This window comes from Pan troglodytes, chromosome X (assembly GCF_028858775.2).
Source record: "Pan troglodytes isolate AG18354 chromosome X, NHGRI_mPanTro3-v2.0_pri, whole genome shotgun sequence".
Classification (NCBI taxonomy): Eukaryota; Metazoa; Chordata; class Mammalia; order Primates; family Hominidae; genus Pan; species Pan troglodytes.
Window position 1 is genome coordinate 36,970,404 of NC_072421.2, and position 18,089 is coordinate 36,988,492.

Genomic DNA, 18,089 nt, shown 5'->3' on the forward strand with positions numbered 1-18,089 from the left:
TCCATTTGTGATGTTTTAAATAGTTTAATAAAAATTTTATTTGAGAAAAAATGACTTGATTATCATCAGTCTTACAACAGAATAAAAAATGAGTGTAGTCAATAATCCTCTATTATCTTGTAAAGCAGTGTTACTTTAAATGTAGACATTCATAGGCTTGGAAACCCTCACTGATACAAACGCCCTGAAGCTTAACATTCTTCAAACCTCTGGAAACTTGTCCAAGAGTTAATTTGGTTTTTTTTGTTTGTTTGTTTGTTTCTGTGTGTGTGTGTGTGTGTGTGTGTGTGTGTGTGTGTGTGTTTTAATAAGTTCTCATGACCACCTGTCTTTGGATCCTATAAGGTGCTACTTAATCATGCAGCTTCCTGGGCCTTAGCTCAGCCTAAATAAATCAGAATCTCTTGGAATGAGGCTCTGCAGGTTCCATGTCTATCAGGTCTCTCAGGTGACTCATGCATAGTAAATGTTGAAAAATTCTAATCCATTGGACCACAAGAAAATGTTGTCAGTGTTTCTGTCTTCTGGTTTTCACAACTAGGAGCAGATGCCCCTTTCGCAGATAAGCTTTGGCTTTCCTCATGGATCAGCTAAATAAATTAACAGCTTTTAGTGGCAGCAATTTGGGGGCTCTAAGCAGAGACTTGCACCTGTTATAGTCTAGAGAAACATATACGAGAAAATAAAGAATCAAAAATTGCTGTACTTTATCCTCTGCAAAATGTGTTAAGATATGAAAAGACTCATGGGTTTTGTGGCTCTTTTATCACTCTGGGAAACCTCAGCCATCACTTTCAACATTTCCTCAGTTCTAGTGGCATCTTCAGGAGAAACTTCTTACTTCAGGAAAATGTGTCTTTTAAAAAGACTTAGACGTAAGACGTAGGACCATAAAAATCCTAGAAGAAAACCTGGGCAATACCATTCAGGACACAGGCATGGGCAAAGACTTCATGCCTAAAACACCAAAAGCAATGGCAACAAAAGCCAAAATTGACAAATGGGATGTAGTTAAACTAAAGAGCTTCTGTACAGCAAAAGAAACTATCATCAGAGTGAACAGGCAACCTGCAGAATGGGAGAAAATGTTTGCAATCTATCCAGCTGACAAAGGGCTAATATCCAGAATCTACAAAGAACTCAAATTTATAAGAAAAAAACAAACCACCTCATCAAAAAATGGGCAAAGGATATGAACAGACACTTCTCAAAAGAAGACATTTATGCAGCCAACAGACATACGTAAAAATGCTCATCATCACTGGTCATCAGAGAAATGCAAATCAAAACCACAATGAGATACCATCTCACACCAGTTAGAATGGCGATCATTAAAAAGTCAGGAAACAACAGATGCTGGAGATGTTGTGGAAAAATAGGAACACTTTTACACTGTTGGGAGTATAAATTAGCTCAACCATTGTGGATGACAGTGTGAAGATTCCTCAAGGATGTAGAACTAGAAATACCATTTGACCCAGCAATCCCATTACTGGGTATATATCCAAAGGATTATAAATCTTTCTATGATAAAGACACATGCACACGTATGTTTATTGTGGCACTATTCACAAAGCAAAGTCTTGGAACCAACCCAAATGTCCATCAATGATAGACTAGATTAAGAAAATGTGACACATGTACACCACGGAATACTATGCAGCTATAAAAAAGGATGAGTTCATGTCCTTTGCGGGGACATGGATGAAGCTGGAAGCCATCATTCTCAGCAAACTATCACAGGGTCAGAAAACCAAACACTGCATGTTCTCACTCATAAGTGGGAGTTGGACAATGAGAACACATGGACACAGGGCAGGGAACATCACACACCATGGCCTGTTGTGGGGTGGGGGGCTAGGGGAGGGATAACATTAGGAGAAATACCTAATGTAAGTGATGGGTTGATGGGTGCAGCAAACCACCATGGCATGTGTATACCTATGTAACAAAACTGCATGTTATGCACATGTAACTCAGAACTTAAAGTATAATAATAATTAAAAAATAAGGTTGATGGCATCTAAGGTAAAATAGTGAAGCGAACTTATAATTTTGCATAATGCGTTTTTTGTTCAGAAGCAGTTTTTAAAAATTGATAATCAGTAATCAAATTAGGTGATTACTTTCTCCTGTTAAAATTATAGTCTGTTAATATTTACCATACTAAAAATTATTTTTGTGTGTTTTACAGGAATTGCACTGCCTCCTAAAGGAAATATAGATATCTCATTGTTATTTATACCTCAAATTATGAAATTACACAAAACAATGGTTATTATTGAGATGACAAAAGCAAATGGAAAATATTGGCCTATTGACAATTTTGATGAGTTGGATATAAAATTTAAAAGGTAACATTTAAATAAAGACATTGAAGGAAAATAATTTTATTTTGACAGCCACTGACATGCTAGGTTTCTTTTACATGTTATACATATATAATGTCAAGCTCATGATTTTATATTCTCTGAACTGTTGAAATTCATATGTTCAGAGGAGGAAATATATTTGTCATATGGATATATATAACGTATGGAAAATAATATATACATTTATATATCTAATGGTTGATTTGAAGCTCAGAGTGATGAACAACTTTAATCTTAAGTATCATTATCAGTGAATCAAAGTCAGAGACATGCAAAGGGACTCCTTTCTGACATGGAAAATAGTGACTGCTAACATAATAAATAATCAGTATACAGAGGACAACCTAAAACAGCTTGTCTGAGTGAAGTGAATTCATGATACTGGAATTCACACTGTGCCAGGTGGATATGACATCCATCATATGAAACTGCCATGGCTAGAGGTATTCTGCCATTGCCAGAATGCAAGTTACTTGTATCTTTCTTGCTTAGCTGGAAGTTAAGCAAAATTCAATAATGGTGCAAAATCTAAATGTGTTCTCTATTCTTATAGTTTAATTAAATGATAATCTGGAAATCTTAGTTAAAAATAAATTTTTACTTTGTCCTACATGTGCATATTTCTTTCCTTCATTTTTTGCCAGTTCTTTACTGTGGGCCCATTACTATCCATTCTACCATGCATTTTCACCACTCTTATAGTCAAGATTGGCTACATAAATTGTAAGTCTCAGTGAAAAATGAGAATGAGCAAACTTAATATTTTGCTCAGAAACTATTAAGAATTTCAAAACAGTTACAGGAATGCATTAAAGAAGCTTGAAGGCCTTCTAAGGATGGGATCTTATTCTTTTGCATAAGCCCCATGCTCAACCTGTCTTGCCTGCAATGTCTTGTCTTTCATTTTAATGAAAAAAATCCCAACTTCAAAAATGATCATAAATTTTTTTAATTAATTTATTAATATTTTGAGATGGAGTTGCACTCTGTTGCCCAGGGTGGAGTGCAGTGGCATGATCTTGACTCACTGCAACGTTCACCTCCCAGGTTCAAGCAATTCTCCTGCCTAGCCTCCTAAGTAGCCAAGATTACAGGTGTGTGCCACCACGCCTGGCTAATTTTTGTATTTTTAGTAGAGATGGATTTTCACCATGTTTGCCAGGCTGGTCTTGAACTCCTGACCTCAAGTGATCCGCCTGCCTCAGCCTTCCAAAGTGCTAGGATTACGGGCATGAGCCACCATACCTGGCCTATAAACATTTTCTAATATTGCTGTGCTCCTAATGTTGTATGATGCACCTAAAATATTTGGACAAATGCCCCCTTTCTTTTAAGTAGTATCCTCCAAAAGTAAATGCCTCACAAAATTCTGAAGTACTGTACTTCATGGCAGTTTTTGTTTTCTGCTTTGCCCATCCGATATAGAATAGATCCCAAGAGGGCTATAGTACCTCTCATTAAAGTAGGGAAAAAAGCTCTTCAATTTTAACGTATATTTCATGATGGTTTCATTACAGTTTGCTTTGTGATGATTTTCCAGGGTTTGCTTTGAAACGTTTATAAAATCAGTATTTGCAGAAAATGTTCTTTCTTTCATCAGTTTCTCTCTACCAAAGTCTGAATTTACAAGCTTTACTAAAATACCATAAAGTTAATAAATAATAAGCTTTTTGTTAATATGGAGTTTCTCCTTTTGTTCCCTCTTAATATTTTAATTTCTAATTAGTATTGTGGGAATTGACAGCGAAGAAATCCAAGCAATACACTGGATATACCCTATTGTTGGACTCCCACAAGCACCACCTCCTAAATCTCCCCCAGGTAGGTATACATTAGGGTCAGAGAATGCCAGAATTCTTAGAGACCTTAGATATTCTCTATTCCCATCTTTTTTGTTTGAAGTCCAGAGAAAGTAGGTAGTAATGTGAACAGTCCTACTGGTGGGAATTCTATGACATAAACATGCTCTCCCAATGTGTCCAATGAGTTTTCCACAAAACCACACTATTTTTTGTTGCCTTCCTGTTGGTGAAATGCAGATATTGGCTAAAATTAAAATCAAATTAACTTCAGACTCCTTTATTCCACAGAGCTCTGCACTAGATTTGTAAGATTCTCAGGTATACTTGCTCTCAGGTCACTTTTAGTCATCCTTTTTCGGCTTCTGTGTAACTCTCGATCTCATCTAAGAACTATGCTGTGGAGATGTGGATCCCTTTATTATTGTCTCAAGCATAAAACTTTATGGTGTTCCCCCAAACCAGTCAGAATGTACTGAAGTTTTCAGGAAGGTTAACTTTGCCACAATAAACACAATATAAAATCTCTGCCCTTAAATGCCTTTCTTGTTCTCTTTGACCTTTTTTATTATTATTATTATTATTATTATTTTGCCTTGGCATACCCTAGACTTCTCTAACGTTTCTGTGTGTTCTCTTTCCTCAATACTCTTCTCAGTTCTTTTGCATTCCTTGATTTTCCCATTGCCTTCCCAGGATCAGCCTAAGAAACAAAATTTCTCTTATATAACCAGTGATATTTAGTATCCAGACCTCTTACCAGGCTCTAGATGGCATTCTGCATCACTAAGATGCACTGAATTGCTCTGCAAAGCAAAGGAATATTTATTTTGAATCTCCCCCTTTAGCAACACAGATGAGTTAAAATAAGTCTTGAAATTTTGCTTTTTCTTTCTCCCTCCAATACCAATCTTTGTAAATAAAAAAAGAGTTAGACTTCCACTGATGTAATTATATCACCACACTTAGAAAGAAGAGACAGTAGTAAGTTTTGCTTGTAAGTAAGTAAAGCATTTCCCCAGATACACTGGTTGTAAAGAAAGATCAAGACTACATGTTTCCTTATGTAGTTTAATTTGAACTGGAGTAAAAATCCACAAATATAGTAATACCTTTGACCACAAATGTCATTTATTTTCCTTGAAGCATTTTTATTCTTGACTTTAAAAAATCAACACATAGATAAATATTTTAAATATTATAAATTATCTTCAGAATATTTCACAAACTTGTCATAAAATTTATTTTATTTCCTTCCAGAAGATAGTTGATTGTATACTTCTGATATAGCTGAACTGCTTAAAATTTATAATACACAGTCATCTGATCAAAGTGATATAATAAGCCCTAGACAGTACTCTGTTGGAATGCTAATAATACTGTTGCTCATGTCTACTGCAGACAGATTCATTTTATCCAGATTAAAGGTCTAAAGCCAAATTTTTAGTCAAAAACCATGCTTATGAGAACACAAAAACATAGATTTCTTGCAAATTTTTCTTCAAAGACAGTTAAACATCGTCTAGAGCATTTTTGTTTGAGTCATTTTTCTCGGTAATTACTTGAATTTTAAATTAAACCTGAGTTCTGTAAATAGCTTATGTTAGATTAGCACAACCTATCGTAACATTAATGTTCTGAAATAGAGTGTGTATTAGTTATTAAATCATTTTCCCCAAAATCTAAAATCTATGCTGGTGATTATTTTTATCTACACATGCCCTCGAAAGGCAAGTGGGTATAATTTTATAAATACATATCATTTACTTTCTGTGTAGTCCATTTTTTGTTCTTAGTAACATCGGATATAACCTACTGCTTTCCCTGCTCACCTATATCATTAGCAAAGTTTATTAATTCTTTTCTTTTTTATGTATCTGTCACTCAAGTTATTCTCAAACCCAGGATACTTTTTTGTTCTTTAAGCCACATTTTCTCTTTGTGCATTTTTATCTACTACTGTCTATTGGGCCAGATAATTGGAAAAACACTCTACTATCTGTCACACTGTAAAGACAATGAAATGAGAATTCATTGTGATTGAGTGATCCATACATTGCCAGAGCACTAATTTCCTAAGGACCTCTAGGACACAACCAGTGACATGATACTAATTGTAACTTTGATAACATTAATTTCTGATTTAATGCCTTGATACTGAAGATAGTTATAACCAGAAAAGCTTGTACAGTTTTTCCTAGCCATTTTAAACCCTTTAATTTATATATATCATTGTATTCTTATTGTACATTTCACATACTCATTCTAAATCCAGAATGTTCAATATAAATTTTTAAATTTTAGAATAAAATTTACATTTGTTATAGTATTTTAAACTACAAATATATGTATTGTGAAAACACATACATCTGAGGACATCATCTAATTTTGTAGTTTGTGTGAATATATTATTATTGATGCCACAGAATCATAGCATAATACATTTCACAAGCTTTTTTATATTATGATTCTCCTTTTTCCCCTATATTCAATGTGTATTTGACTTGATAGTAGTAGAGCATTTTATATGTTTGGGAGAAATAATATTCTTATTTATGTGGACTCCAGTACACATGGTTACAGAGCTAATGTCAAAATAATACATTGATATTCCTCCTTGATATAATTGGTAGTTGTACATAAACAGACTATTTTGATTTCTCACAACATTGCTGACAAAGTTTTTCACCACTGGAGATGATAAAATATTGGAATTTAATACATATGAAATATATTTATATATATATTTAATTCTGTACATTAAATTAATATGTAATCACATTTAACTTGAATTTTAAATCATTACAATTTTACTTTTATGTGTTTAAAAGGTAATTTTTATAAACTTAAAAGTAAATCAAAAATAATTTTAAATATTTTATTTAATTTGAATATGAATTTCATGGTACATGTAAAAACGTAATGAATCTAATAGGAAATATTTTTAAAATATTGCAAAATAAGTGTTACAGAACTTATTTTTTTAAACTATTTGAAGGCATTTTCTATAGTATTGTTATAAAAGTAAAGTTTAGTATTATCACAATGAACATATATTTCAAAAGGGGAAAAATTCATGCATTTACAATTGCCCCTTGAGTTATGGATCTAACTACATCAGTTCCCGAATCAAATTTCTATATCCTAATATAATGTTTTATAATCTAGTATATATCTTACAGATTTATTTTCCTGTGCTATTTTTACATAGTCTTTAATATTCATATTTTCTTCCCAAATGTTAACTGATGTAGATATTGCATGAATGTGTGTGTATATGTGTGTATGTGGCCAGATACAATGACAAGTCAAAGTATATCAAAGGAAGTTTTATTTTTATGACATAGTTCATTTTCTTCTATCTCAAGAATGATCATATCACCTACAAGTCAAGTTAACTGGAAATATTTCTCTCCTGCAGTTGTCATACAATGTCAGTCCAGGAAGCGGGCAGAAGAGAAGGTAGAAATCATACTGAATGCTGGTTTTTTCGGATATAGTCTTACTCCAGATCTGACAGAAGTTTTAGTGATTCCAAAAAGAAATTCACATAATTTTTGTGAGGATCCCAATGGTAAGAGAACTACGGTTATAGAAAAAATAAAATGAAAAAAGAAACTTAGTTTCCATGAATTGCAGGTTGCTGATTGTGCAGTTACATTAAGATCCATGTCCATTTACTTTTCATTTCACTACTTATTCACATAGTGCTTAAGGAGTGTTCCGTTGTTATGTGTGTTATTTTCACGTAGCTCAAAAATAACAAGTTACAGTTATCACTAGATTTATAAGATGTAGATTGTGATTCCATCAATAGTGAGAAGAGAGAAAACTGTAGTAACTATAATTTCCACTTCCCTCAACTTTGTTTTTTTCTTTTACTCTTTCTTTCTGATTTAAGGATTATGATAATGCCATAAAATGCAGCTTTAAATTTAGAAACAAAACCTTGAGTAAATTATTTTCTAATGTAAAGAAATAGAAAATGAACATAAATTAGATATAATATCCAAATAAAGTTTGTATAATAATAATAATGCTTCACGTATTTACTGTATATTCCAGATTTGTATATAAGAATTTACTATCTCGGGCCAGGTGCGGTGGCTCACGCCTGTAATCCCAGCACTTTGGGAGGTCAAGGCGGGAGGATCACGAGGTCAGGAGTTTGAGACCAGCCTTACCAACATTGAGAAACCCCGTCTCTACTAACAATATAAAAAATTAGCCAGGTGTGGTGGCAGACACCTGTAATCTCAGCTACTTGGGAGGCTGAGGCAGGAGAATCACTTGAACCTGGGAGGCGGAGGTTGCAGTGAGCCGAGATCGTGCCACTGCACTCCAGCCTGGGCAACAGTGAGAGACTCTGTCTCAAAAAAAAAAAAAAAAAAAAAAAAGATTTACTATCTCAATTTAAAAAAAATCAAAATAATTTAAAATAGGTTATCTAATTCTTCAAATATGTGGTGTTTTACTTGAGGTAAATATATGAAACTGAGTGATATAAGCAACAAGGGAAAGTAGAGAGTGCTGGACCCTCCAAACACCCACAAACACACCAATTCAGCAATAATTCCCTTCGTAAGACAACAGAAACTAATTGAAAGTTTCTTGCACTTCAGGAGGAGCCAGACTTACCAAAGCCTTTAGGGAGATTTAGGACACCGTCTTGCCAAAGACCCTGTGCTTGGCAAAGGGTCTTCTCATGACACATTGGTCTTGGCAATGATTTCATGGATATAACACCAAAAGTACAGACAAAAATAAAATAAAATAAGTAGGACTACATTAAACTGAAAAGCTTCCTCACAACAAAGGAAACAATCAACAGGGTAAAAAGATAACACGTGGAATGGTAGAAAACATTTGCAACCCATATATCTGATAAGTGGTTAATCTTAAGGAGCTCCTACAACTCAATTAAAAAAAAAACAAATAATCTGATTTTTTAAATAAGCAAAATACTTGAATAGACATATCTCTAGAAAAGACATATGAATGGTGAAAACTATATGAAAAAAAGTTCAATATCACTAATTAGGGAAATACAAATCAAAACCACAATGAGATATCACCTCACACCTATCACCATGGCTAACGTCAAAAAAAAAAAAGTGTTGGTAAAGATGTGGAGAAATTTGAACCCTTGAACATTGTTGGTAGGAATGCAAAATGGTTCATCTGCTATGGAAAACAGTCTAACAGTATGAAAGCTCCTCAAAAAATTACAAAGAGAATTATCATCTATTATCTAGCAATCCCTCTTCTGGGCATTTATTCAAAAAAATTGAAATCGGGAGTTCCAAGAGAGGTCTGTATTCCAATGTTCATTGTAACATTATTAACAATAGCCAAGATATAGAAACAACCTAAATTTATGTCCTCAGATGAATGGATAAAGAAAATATAGCATATACTATCTTGAAATAATATTCAGCCCTAAAAAGGAGGAAATTCTATAATATGCAATATCATGGATGGACCTAAGTGAAATAAGCCAGTCACAGAAAGACAAAACTACATGATACCACTTAATATGATAAATTTGAAATACTCAATCTCATAGAAGCAGAATAATATGGAATAATAGTTGCTAGGATCTGGAAGGGAGAAGAAATGGGGAGTTGAACATTGGGTATAAAGTTTCCATTGTACTAAATGCATAAGTTCTAGGGATCTGTTGTAAAACATAGTGCTTAGAGTTAACAATATTGTGTGGTGCACTTAAAATGCACTTTAAAAATATTAAGAGGGCAGAACTCATGTTACAGTAACTGTAAAGGAAGGTAAATAAATGCTTATACATATAAACCATTTTAACATGTTCTTGCTACTTTAAATTGCTTAAGTTGTACTCTTGTCAGGTTGTAAACTAAAGAAATTGCAATTCTGATCATATACATTGATTATACTTATGACCTAAAAAATCCACTTAACTCCTAGATAATCAGGGTCTTGAAAGAAGCTACCAACATCATTTTGGGAACTTTGAAAGTCATATTAGGAGAGCAATCTCTCTCAAAATAGCTCTTGAAAATATACCTTTTGATATGGCTCTTATTTTACTGCTTCCTTATTTTTCATGATGAAAAACAATATTTACTATTGAAAATAACTGTCGGGAAGGTTTGCAGTCTCATCTCCACCCGTCATTCTCTCTAAAACAGCTTTTGTTTTCTCTGCTCTCTGCTCAATACCACCACACTCAACAAGCTCATTCATATTTTGGCTAACTTGTGAATCTTTTTTGTTCTCCTGATGTATGTCCTGCTATATAGAAGAATAGACCAGTCTCTTCTCAAATTTAACATAGTTCTTTCTATATAGTGCCTAAATATTTAAAAAAAGGTATCGACCTCATTGTCTCCTTAAAGACATATGGCAATAACTTGGTTCCTTTCCCCTGCCCTTATTCCAAAGGTGTAGCCAACTCTCTACACAATCTGTAATTCTCTCTGCTTGACCCTCCTTTGACACCTTTTTCTTTATGAAAGGACAAATCTTACCAGAAAGTCTGAATACTACTTTAGTCTTTAGTATATGCAAAAGCAGACTAGCTCCTTTCTCACTCCTGTGCAATTTAATTACAGTTTACTCAGCACATTAAGAATAGGAGTCATGTTGACCATGCAGTCTTGTACTTCCTGTTGTCTCCTAAGTCCCTTCTAGTGGAAATTAAAGCACTACACTGAGTGGCATGGACTCTGATAGGATTTTAAGAGTGATAATTAATCACATACTTGTCTTCTCTCATCTGAGTTTGAAACTAACTGAGAGGCAGATATAAAAATAAAGCAGATGGAAATCAAAGTGTTAGCTTTATTAATTATACAAATGAATTGGAAAATGACTTGGAACTGTGGAGAAATTTGGGCTTTTAAATACCTTCCACCAAAATTGAGTGCATTCATGCCAAACTGGCCAGTTGTGAACTCCTTGCAGGAACAAACAACTTACACATGAGCGAGTAGAAGAAAGTGTGAATCCTGGAATCAAGACATTGGGGAAGAAAGAGAAGGGTATGCTCACCTGCTCATGTTCCATTCCTTCACTCAAATTCACTGATCAGATATGTTGCTTTTCCACCCGTGGCAAGTCATCATGAAGGAGGCAGATTGAGGCTGAGATATTTTTCTCCTATACTTTTTCCCTTCTTTAGAGTGAATAGGCCTCTTTATGTAAACCTGATAAGTAGGAGATAAGAATTCCCAGCATTCCCTTCCCATTATATTCATCATAGAATTTCTGAGTCACATAAAACTATCAAGCTTCATTAAATGAAAATACAAGGACCACTGTGCTCTCTTCATCCTTACTCATCACACACACCTTTAAGTAAACTGGGATTGATTGCCTTCATATCTTTATCATTCAGCAACAATCCAGCAAGCATCTTTTCTGCCAGATACTACATTCAGCTCCAGAGATGCCAAAATTAGCAAAACACGTACTCTGTTGTTAAGGTTTTCAAAAATATTTATTCAACATGATAAATCTATGCACCTGTACTATTTACATCAATTGGTATTGTCCTATTGAAATATTATTATTCTTGGATTTTTAGACTGTTTTGCAATGTCACTTCTGTAAGATTACAAATTACTCTGTGGGCAAGATTTCTCCTATAAGTGTATTTCTTCTTCCTAAGTACCTCCTGGTCCATGCATTCTTTGTAATTCTCTGTGGATTAGTTCAGTGACTTTCTCGGGGCTTTCTATCTGAAAGTAGTTTTAGTCATGCCCCTTAATTTTATTTCCCAATTGTTCTATAGCTCAATACTGTTTTTCTTTGATTAATCTGTTGTCTTTTTTCTGTGTGATGTTCTGATTTATGTGACATATGTGTCTCATTTCATCCCAGGCCAGTCATCTTCCTGTGTCGTATTTGCCTGTTTTTTGTAAACTCCCATGTCAGGTTTGGCCTGTAATCACAAACAGCTCCTGAGAAACCTGTCATTGTTCCTCCTGTGACCTCATATTGACCTCCTGTCCTTGATTCTTTGCTCTGTTTCTCTTCACTTTGTTTTTTTTCTGATCAATTTACTTCATTCAGCCTTTGTCCTGCTTACTGTAATAGGATTACCCTTGAAAAGACTGCCAACCTTATCCAGTGTGCCTAATACAGCAGTCATATCTATGTTCCACATGTCATCAGCATTTACCAGTTGATCAAGTTGAAGTACTTTCTGCCCTTGGCTTTCATGACTAACCTTATTAATTTATTATCACACTGGTTGCCCCTTCTTGATTTCTGTTGTTTTCTTTTCTGACCTAACTTTTTGAGTGCCCTAGGGCTCTGCTCTGAGAGCCACCACATTCCTATGCACAAATTATGTCCTGCACCCTTCCAGACAATGATGCTAATGGTGCTAATGGTGCTTCTGCAGCAATTGTGCCATATGACAAACCTGCTATACTGAGTTGTAAAGTCTTAAGTCAGACTGCTTGGGTTCTTTTATTTAGTATTAATCTTGAATAGAGTCTGAAATTGGATGCTAATCACTAGTAGTCTAGTTGTCTCCTGTTATTCTTAGAAGTCCCACATCTTCACCACACCCTGCATTGTCTCGCTCTTTTCTACTTTGCCTGCTTCACGGTTTGATAAACTCCTCTCACCCTCTCTGCTCTGCCCTCATAAGCTCTTTCTCAAGTGGGCCCAGCTGGTTTTCACCATGAACAATTCCTGCAGTCTGAGTAATTCCTGCAGGCTGCTTTGATGAGTAGAAGGAGTTTTCCCCCTCTCTACATCCGGCTAACCTTTACTCATCCTTCAGTTTGGTGTGTTGGTCTCTTCCTCTGGAATCCTTAGCAGTGATGTTCCCAGGACCTGTGCTCTCATGGGATCCTCTACTTCTCCATGGTAGTAGTTATCACAGTAGTAATTTAAAAACTAGTTGTGGCATTAGTAGTTATTGTCAGTTTCTTCCTCTTGATCATCAACTCCATGAGGACAAGAATTGGACGTCTCATGTCAATGAAAACCTTTAATTAATATTTGCTGAATGAATAAAGAAATGAAAATATAAATAACGATACGAAAAACATTATGTTTTTAATGTATGTTTAGGTGTTGGCTGTGGAAACAAAATTATTTGCCCCTTATTCATGAATTTAGCCATAGCTATAAAGTTTCCCCGAGGTAAAAATTTATAGGTCTTCATCAGCAGTTCATGAAAATGTATACAGAAGGGGAGGCAACTGACAATAGAGGTGCTTTGAGAAGGCAAGCATGATAACTATTTTATATCATAATATAGAAAAGTCTATTTTCAGCTGATAAGAACTTCAATCACATACAAAAATACTTTTACTCCCCCTAAATACACTTTATATTATGGATATTAAAAGCCATTTTTTATTGTATATTCATTAACTAATTTTTTGTGGCTATAGTTTTTCTAAATACTTTCTTTTAACATTTCTACTAGGGTTAAAAGTTATTTGTGCACCACTATTACAGTATTACATTATTCTGCATTTGTATATACATTTACTTTGCCAGTGAGATTTATACTTTTATATATTTTTATGTTGCTTTTGAACACCCTTTCATTTCAGCTTGAAAAACTCCCTATTAGTACATTTTATAAGTCAGGTCTAGTAGTGACAAACTCGTTCAGCTTTTGTTCATCTGAGGGTTTTTATCTCTTTATTTTTATTTGTATTTTTTGAGACGGAATCTCGCTCTGTCACCCAGGCTGGAGTGTAATGGCACAATCTCGGCTCACTGCAAACTCTGCCTCCCGGGTTCACACCGTTCTTGTGCCTCAGCCTCCGGAGTAGTTGGGACTACAGGTGCCCGCCACCATGCCCAGCTAATTTTTTTTTTGTATTTTGAGTAGAGACGGGGTTTCACTGTGTTAGCCAGGATGGTCTCGATCTCCTGACCTTGTGATCCACCCACCTCAGCCTCCCAATATCTCTTTATTTTAAAGGACAGATTTGTCAAGTGTAGTATTCTTGGTTGGCCTTTTGTTTTCTTTTAGCACTTTGAATGTGTCATCTCACTGTTTCCTGTCCTTCAATGTTTCTGTTGAGAAATCCACTGATAGTGTAATAATAGTTCCCTTGTATGTGATGAGACAGTTTTCTCCTGCTGTTTTCAAAGTTCTATTTTTGTCTTCGACTGTTTTTGACTGCTCCATAGACAGAGAAGGGACATCCCATAAGCAGAGTGGCCCAGAGTAGCTTGCCTTTGACTTTCAACAATTTAATTATAATGCATCTTGGTGTAGGCCTGTTGCCTGGGTTTGTAGGCAGATCTGGGGCCATGACTGGGGACACATCTGGCGCCTGTGTCTACAAGGACAGGCCTGGAACCAGGGTCCATGAGGCCAGGCCTAGTGCAAGGATATATGACAGAGTTGGCTTCTCCCTTTGCTATTCCCTTCCCCTGTTTAAGAACTCCTGGGCTAAGGGGATGTCGCATCACTGGGCTGAGAGGGTTGGATTCTGGATTAGCACAGCTGTAGATCCAGTCAATTCATGGTTCTCTGACCTCTCTTCCAAGTTCCATATGCAACAAACTTCTTGATTTGTGAGTTGGGCTCCTTACATATAACTGGAGAGTAAGTTTAATACATGTTTGTACCTCTCATCTACATGCTAGCTCTGGATTTAAGATATTTTTCATGTGCAGGGGACAAAAAACTACTACTTTTCTTTGGTAACCTACTCATTAAGAAAATATTTGTTCATCATATTGTCTGTATACTCCAACACTAAAACATGAGGAGCAGTTTTTGTTAATCAAAATATACCAGAAATTGAAAATCCTGATCTAATAGTTTGAAATGCTGTTTCAATATTGTTTAAACTTAATTCAAAGCAAGTTTTAAATGACTTCTTCATAAGTTTTAAGTCTATAGGTTTTTAATACATTTATTATATAGAGCAAATATCGTTATTTTCATTAGACTGTTAATGATTATTAATTTCCATGTGGCCTTTCTTGTTTTATAGACCTGAATTATAAAGATTTAAGAGTGGTGAGAGTTGTCTTCTATGTTTATTTTTATATGCATTCATTTATTTATTAACTTGTTAACAAAAATATACTGAGTATCATTATATGCCTGATAATGCACCAGACTTTATAGACATTAAGCTAAATAATATATACCCCCTCCCTTTCTCTAAATACCTGTGCATTGTTAGTCTTGACAGGTAATTGATATTAAATCTATGCATATTTAATTAAATTGAAATATATTTTCATCTTGACTTTCCTAGAAATTCCTAAAATACATGAATTCGAGTATGAAATTCAATTTGAATCTGAGGCTATGAAGTCTAAGTTGGAATCCTGTGTAGCTTTATATATGATTGAAAAATCTTACGATATTATGGCTAAAAGGATAACATTTATCTTCAATCTGGTATTCACACCAAAGAAACCATTAAGGTAAATCTACTTTCCTCTTTTTTATTTAAACAATAGTATTACCCTTTTAAATGTATTAATGTTGATTTCTCTTTTTATTTCTCAATATTTGAATTGCATTACTTATTTGATATTATTGAGAAATATTTTGGGCTGGATTACATCTAGCTACAAAAAATATTCTCATGAGAAGAATGTAGTCTAAATGGTTGAAAATCTAAGATATCCCTCAAGAATTATGACTTCCCTAAGGTCATTAGTGTATCACATTAATGAAATAGAATAGTCTCTTCTGTAAAATCTTTTTTTAAAAAAGCTGATTTAGCGTTGTGCAATAGCAACATGATATTTCTTGATGTTGCTTATCAGAACCAGTTCAAATGATGCAAATGCCTAAGCTATATTTTACATTGCTACTGCTTTCATTACATTTTACTACTCAATACATAACATTACACATTCCTTAGTAAGATATAAGTGAATCTGTGCGAAGGGTGGCCTTTAGATGTCTGTCCTCTAGGAAACTTCATCCAGTGTCATTATATTTGCTTTCTGGACACCTGTTACTCAGCATCTGCAAACACTATATGATATTTCACTATGAAATAGGGCTTTATTGTGTCTAAATGCAGAGACACTGATAAGCACCATGATATACACAAAGTACAGCCTGGCAATGAAAAAACAATTGAAAATATTATTTGTGTTTTTAATGATTTCTTTTTTCTTCTCTCAACTTTTGTTTTAGATACAGGAAGTATATTTGTAGGTTTTTTACATGGGTATGTTGCACTCAGGCAGTGGGCATAGTACCTAGTAGGTAGCTTTTTAACCTATCCCCTTTCCAACTAGTAGTTTGCAGCGTCTGTTGTTCCCATGTTTATGTCCACAGGTGCTCAATGTTTAGCTCTTACTTGTAAGTGAGAACATGCAGTATTTGGTTTCCCATTCCTGCATTAATTTGCTTAGGGTTATGGCTTCCAGCCCCATCCATGGAAGGAGGACATGGATGCATGCAAAGGACATGGTTTCATTCTTTTTCATGGCTGCATGTTATTCCATAGTGTGTACATGTCATATTTTCTTTATTCAATCCACCATTGATGGCCACCTAGGTTGATTCCATGTCTTTGCTATTGTGAATAATGTGACAATGAACATAACGAGTCCATGTGGCTTTTTGATATAATGATCTATTTTTCTTTGGGTATATACCCAATAATGGGATTGCTGAGTCAATTTCTAAAGTTCAACCTTGTATTCAATGTAGTCATACATCTAAACTGGCTATGAATATGTAGTTTGATAATGAAAATACACCAGGGTCATCTTCAGGAAGCAGCAATAAAATCAAGCTACAAGAAGAAAGTATACCATACATATTGACATTTTCTATGTTTGTATTTTCTTTCATTTTTCACAGTTTTCTATGTTTGTTAATTTTTTTCACATTTTGCTTCATATGTATTAATATGAATTAATGGAAATTACAGCAACACTAGAAAGGGAACAATGTTATTATTTGTGAAAATGGGCAGAGCCAATGTGAATTTATACTCATGAAAATTTTTTGGATTTAGAACATCTTGGTGAATATTTGAGAGACTAATTTAGGGCAAAATTTTTTGATGATTGATAAATTTCTGTGAGTGTTGTGTGATGTTCTGATATAGCAATTCTATTTTGTGTATATATGCATATATTCATTTACTATGATTTCTTCTTTTGTATATACAGTCATGCATCACTTAACAACAAAGATATGTTCTGAGAAATGCATCCTTAGGTGATTCCATCATTGTAGAGTGCATTTACACAAACCTAGATGGTATAGCCTACTGCTCACCTAGGCTATATGGTATAGCCTATTGCTTCTGGGCTACAAACCTGCACAGGATGTTACTATACTGAATAATGAAGGCAACTGTAACACATTGGTAAACATTTGTGTACCTAAACACAGAAAAGGTACAGTAAACATACAGTATTATAATCATATTGAACAACCATTGTATGTACAGTTCATCATTGACCAAAATGTCAATGCAAGAGAAACAATTAAACAAGAAAAATCAAAATTACACCAATAGCATTGAGCTATGAAAAATAACAGGAAAATAATTATACCATGCTTTACCTAGATTAATGAATTAGTACTAAATTCAATTCTGTTCTTTTTTGTGGGCAAGGTTAAAAAGAACATTTATGTGTTTTGATAAAAAGAAAATATATCATGTTTCACAGCAGTGAATACTAGGTCATTCTGACATTCATCTTTTCACAGAATACAGTGTTGTGCATGCTAAAAATAATAATAAATATGCTAAATGATGGTATTACAAAAGAAATGCAGGAAAATTATTTCTATTGGCCTTTTTCCAATAAAAATCAAGGGTCCAATACAAAAGCATATGAGAACAATGGTTAAGAGTGTAATGAATCAGTCTGAAGATCCTAATTTAACAGGTCGTAACTTTTTTAAAATAATGAAATAACAGATATCATTTGTCTTATGGTATCTTCAGAAATGCTAATT

At 34.3% G+C, this 18,089-nt stretch overlaps 1 protein-coding gene across 1 annotated transcript in view; it reads left to right on the forward strand.

Annotated features, from left to right (window-relative positions):
* CFAP47 (cilia and flagella associated protein 47) overlaps positions 1–18,089 on the forward strand; it is a 463,486-nt gene that overhangs the window by 424,730 nt on the left and 20,667 nt on the right. The window contains exons 58-61 of the mRNA XM_054677051.2: positions 2,195–2,354; positions 4,099–4,193; positions 7,593–7,745; positions 15,403–15,574. Of these exons, the coding sequence (XP_054533026.1) occupies positions 2,195–2,354; positions 4,099–4,193; positions 7,593–7,745; positions 15,403–15,574 (580 nt within the window). The remainder of the gene's footprint in view (positions 1–2,194; positions 2,355–4,098; positions 4,194–7,592; positions 7,746–15,402; positions 15,575–18,089) is intronic.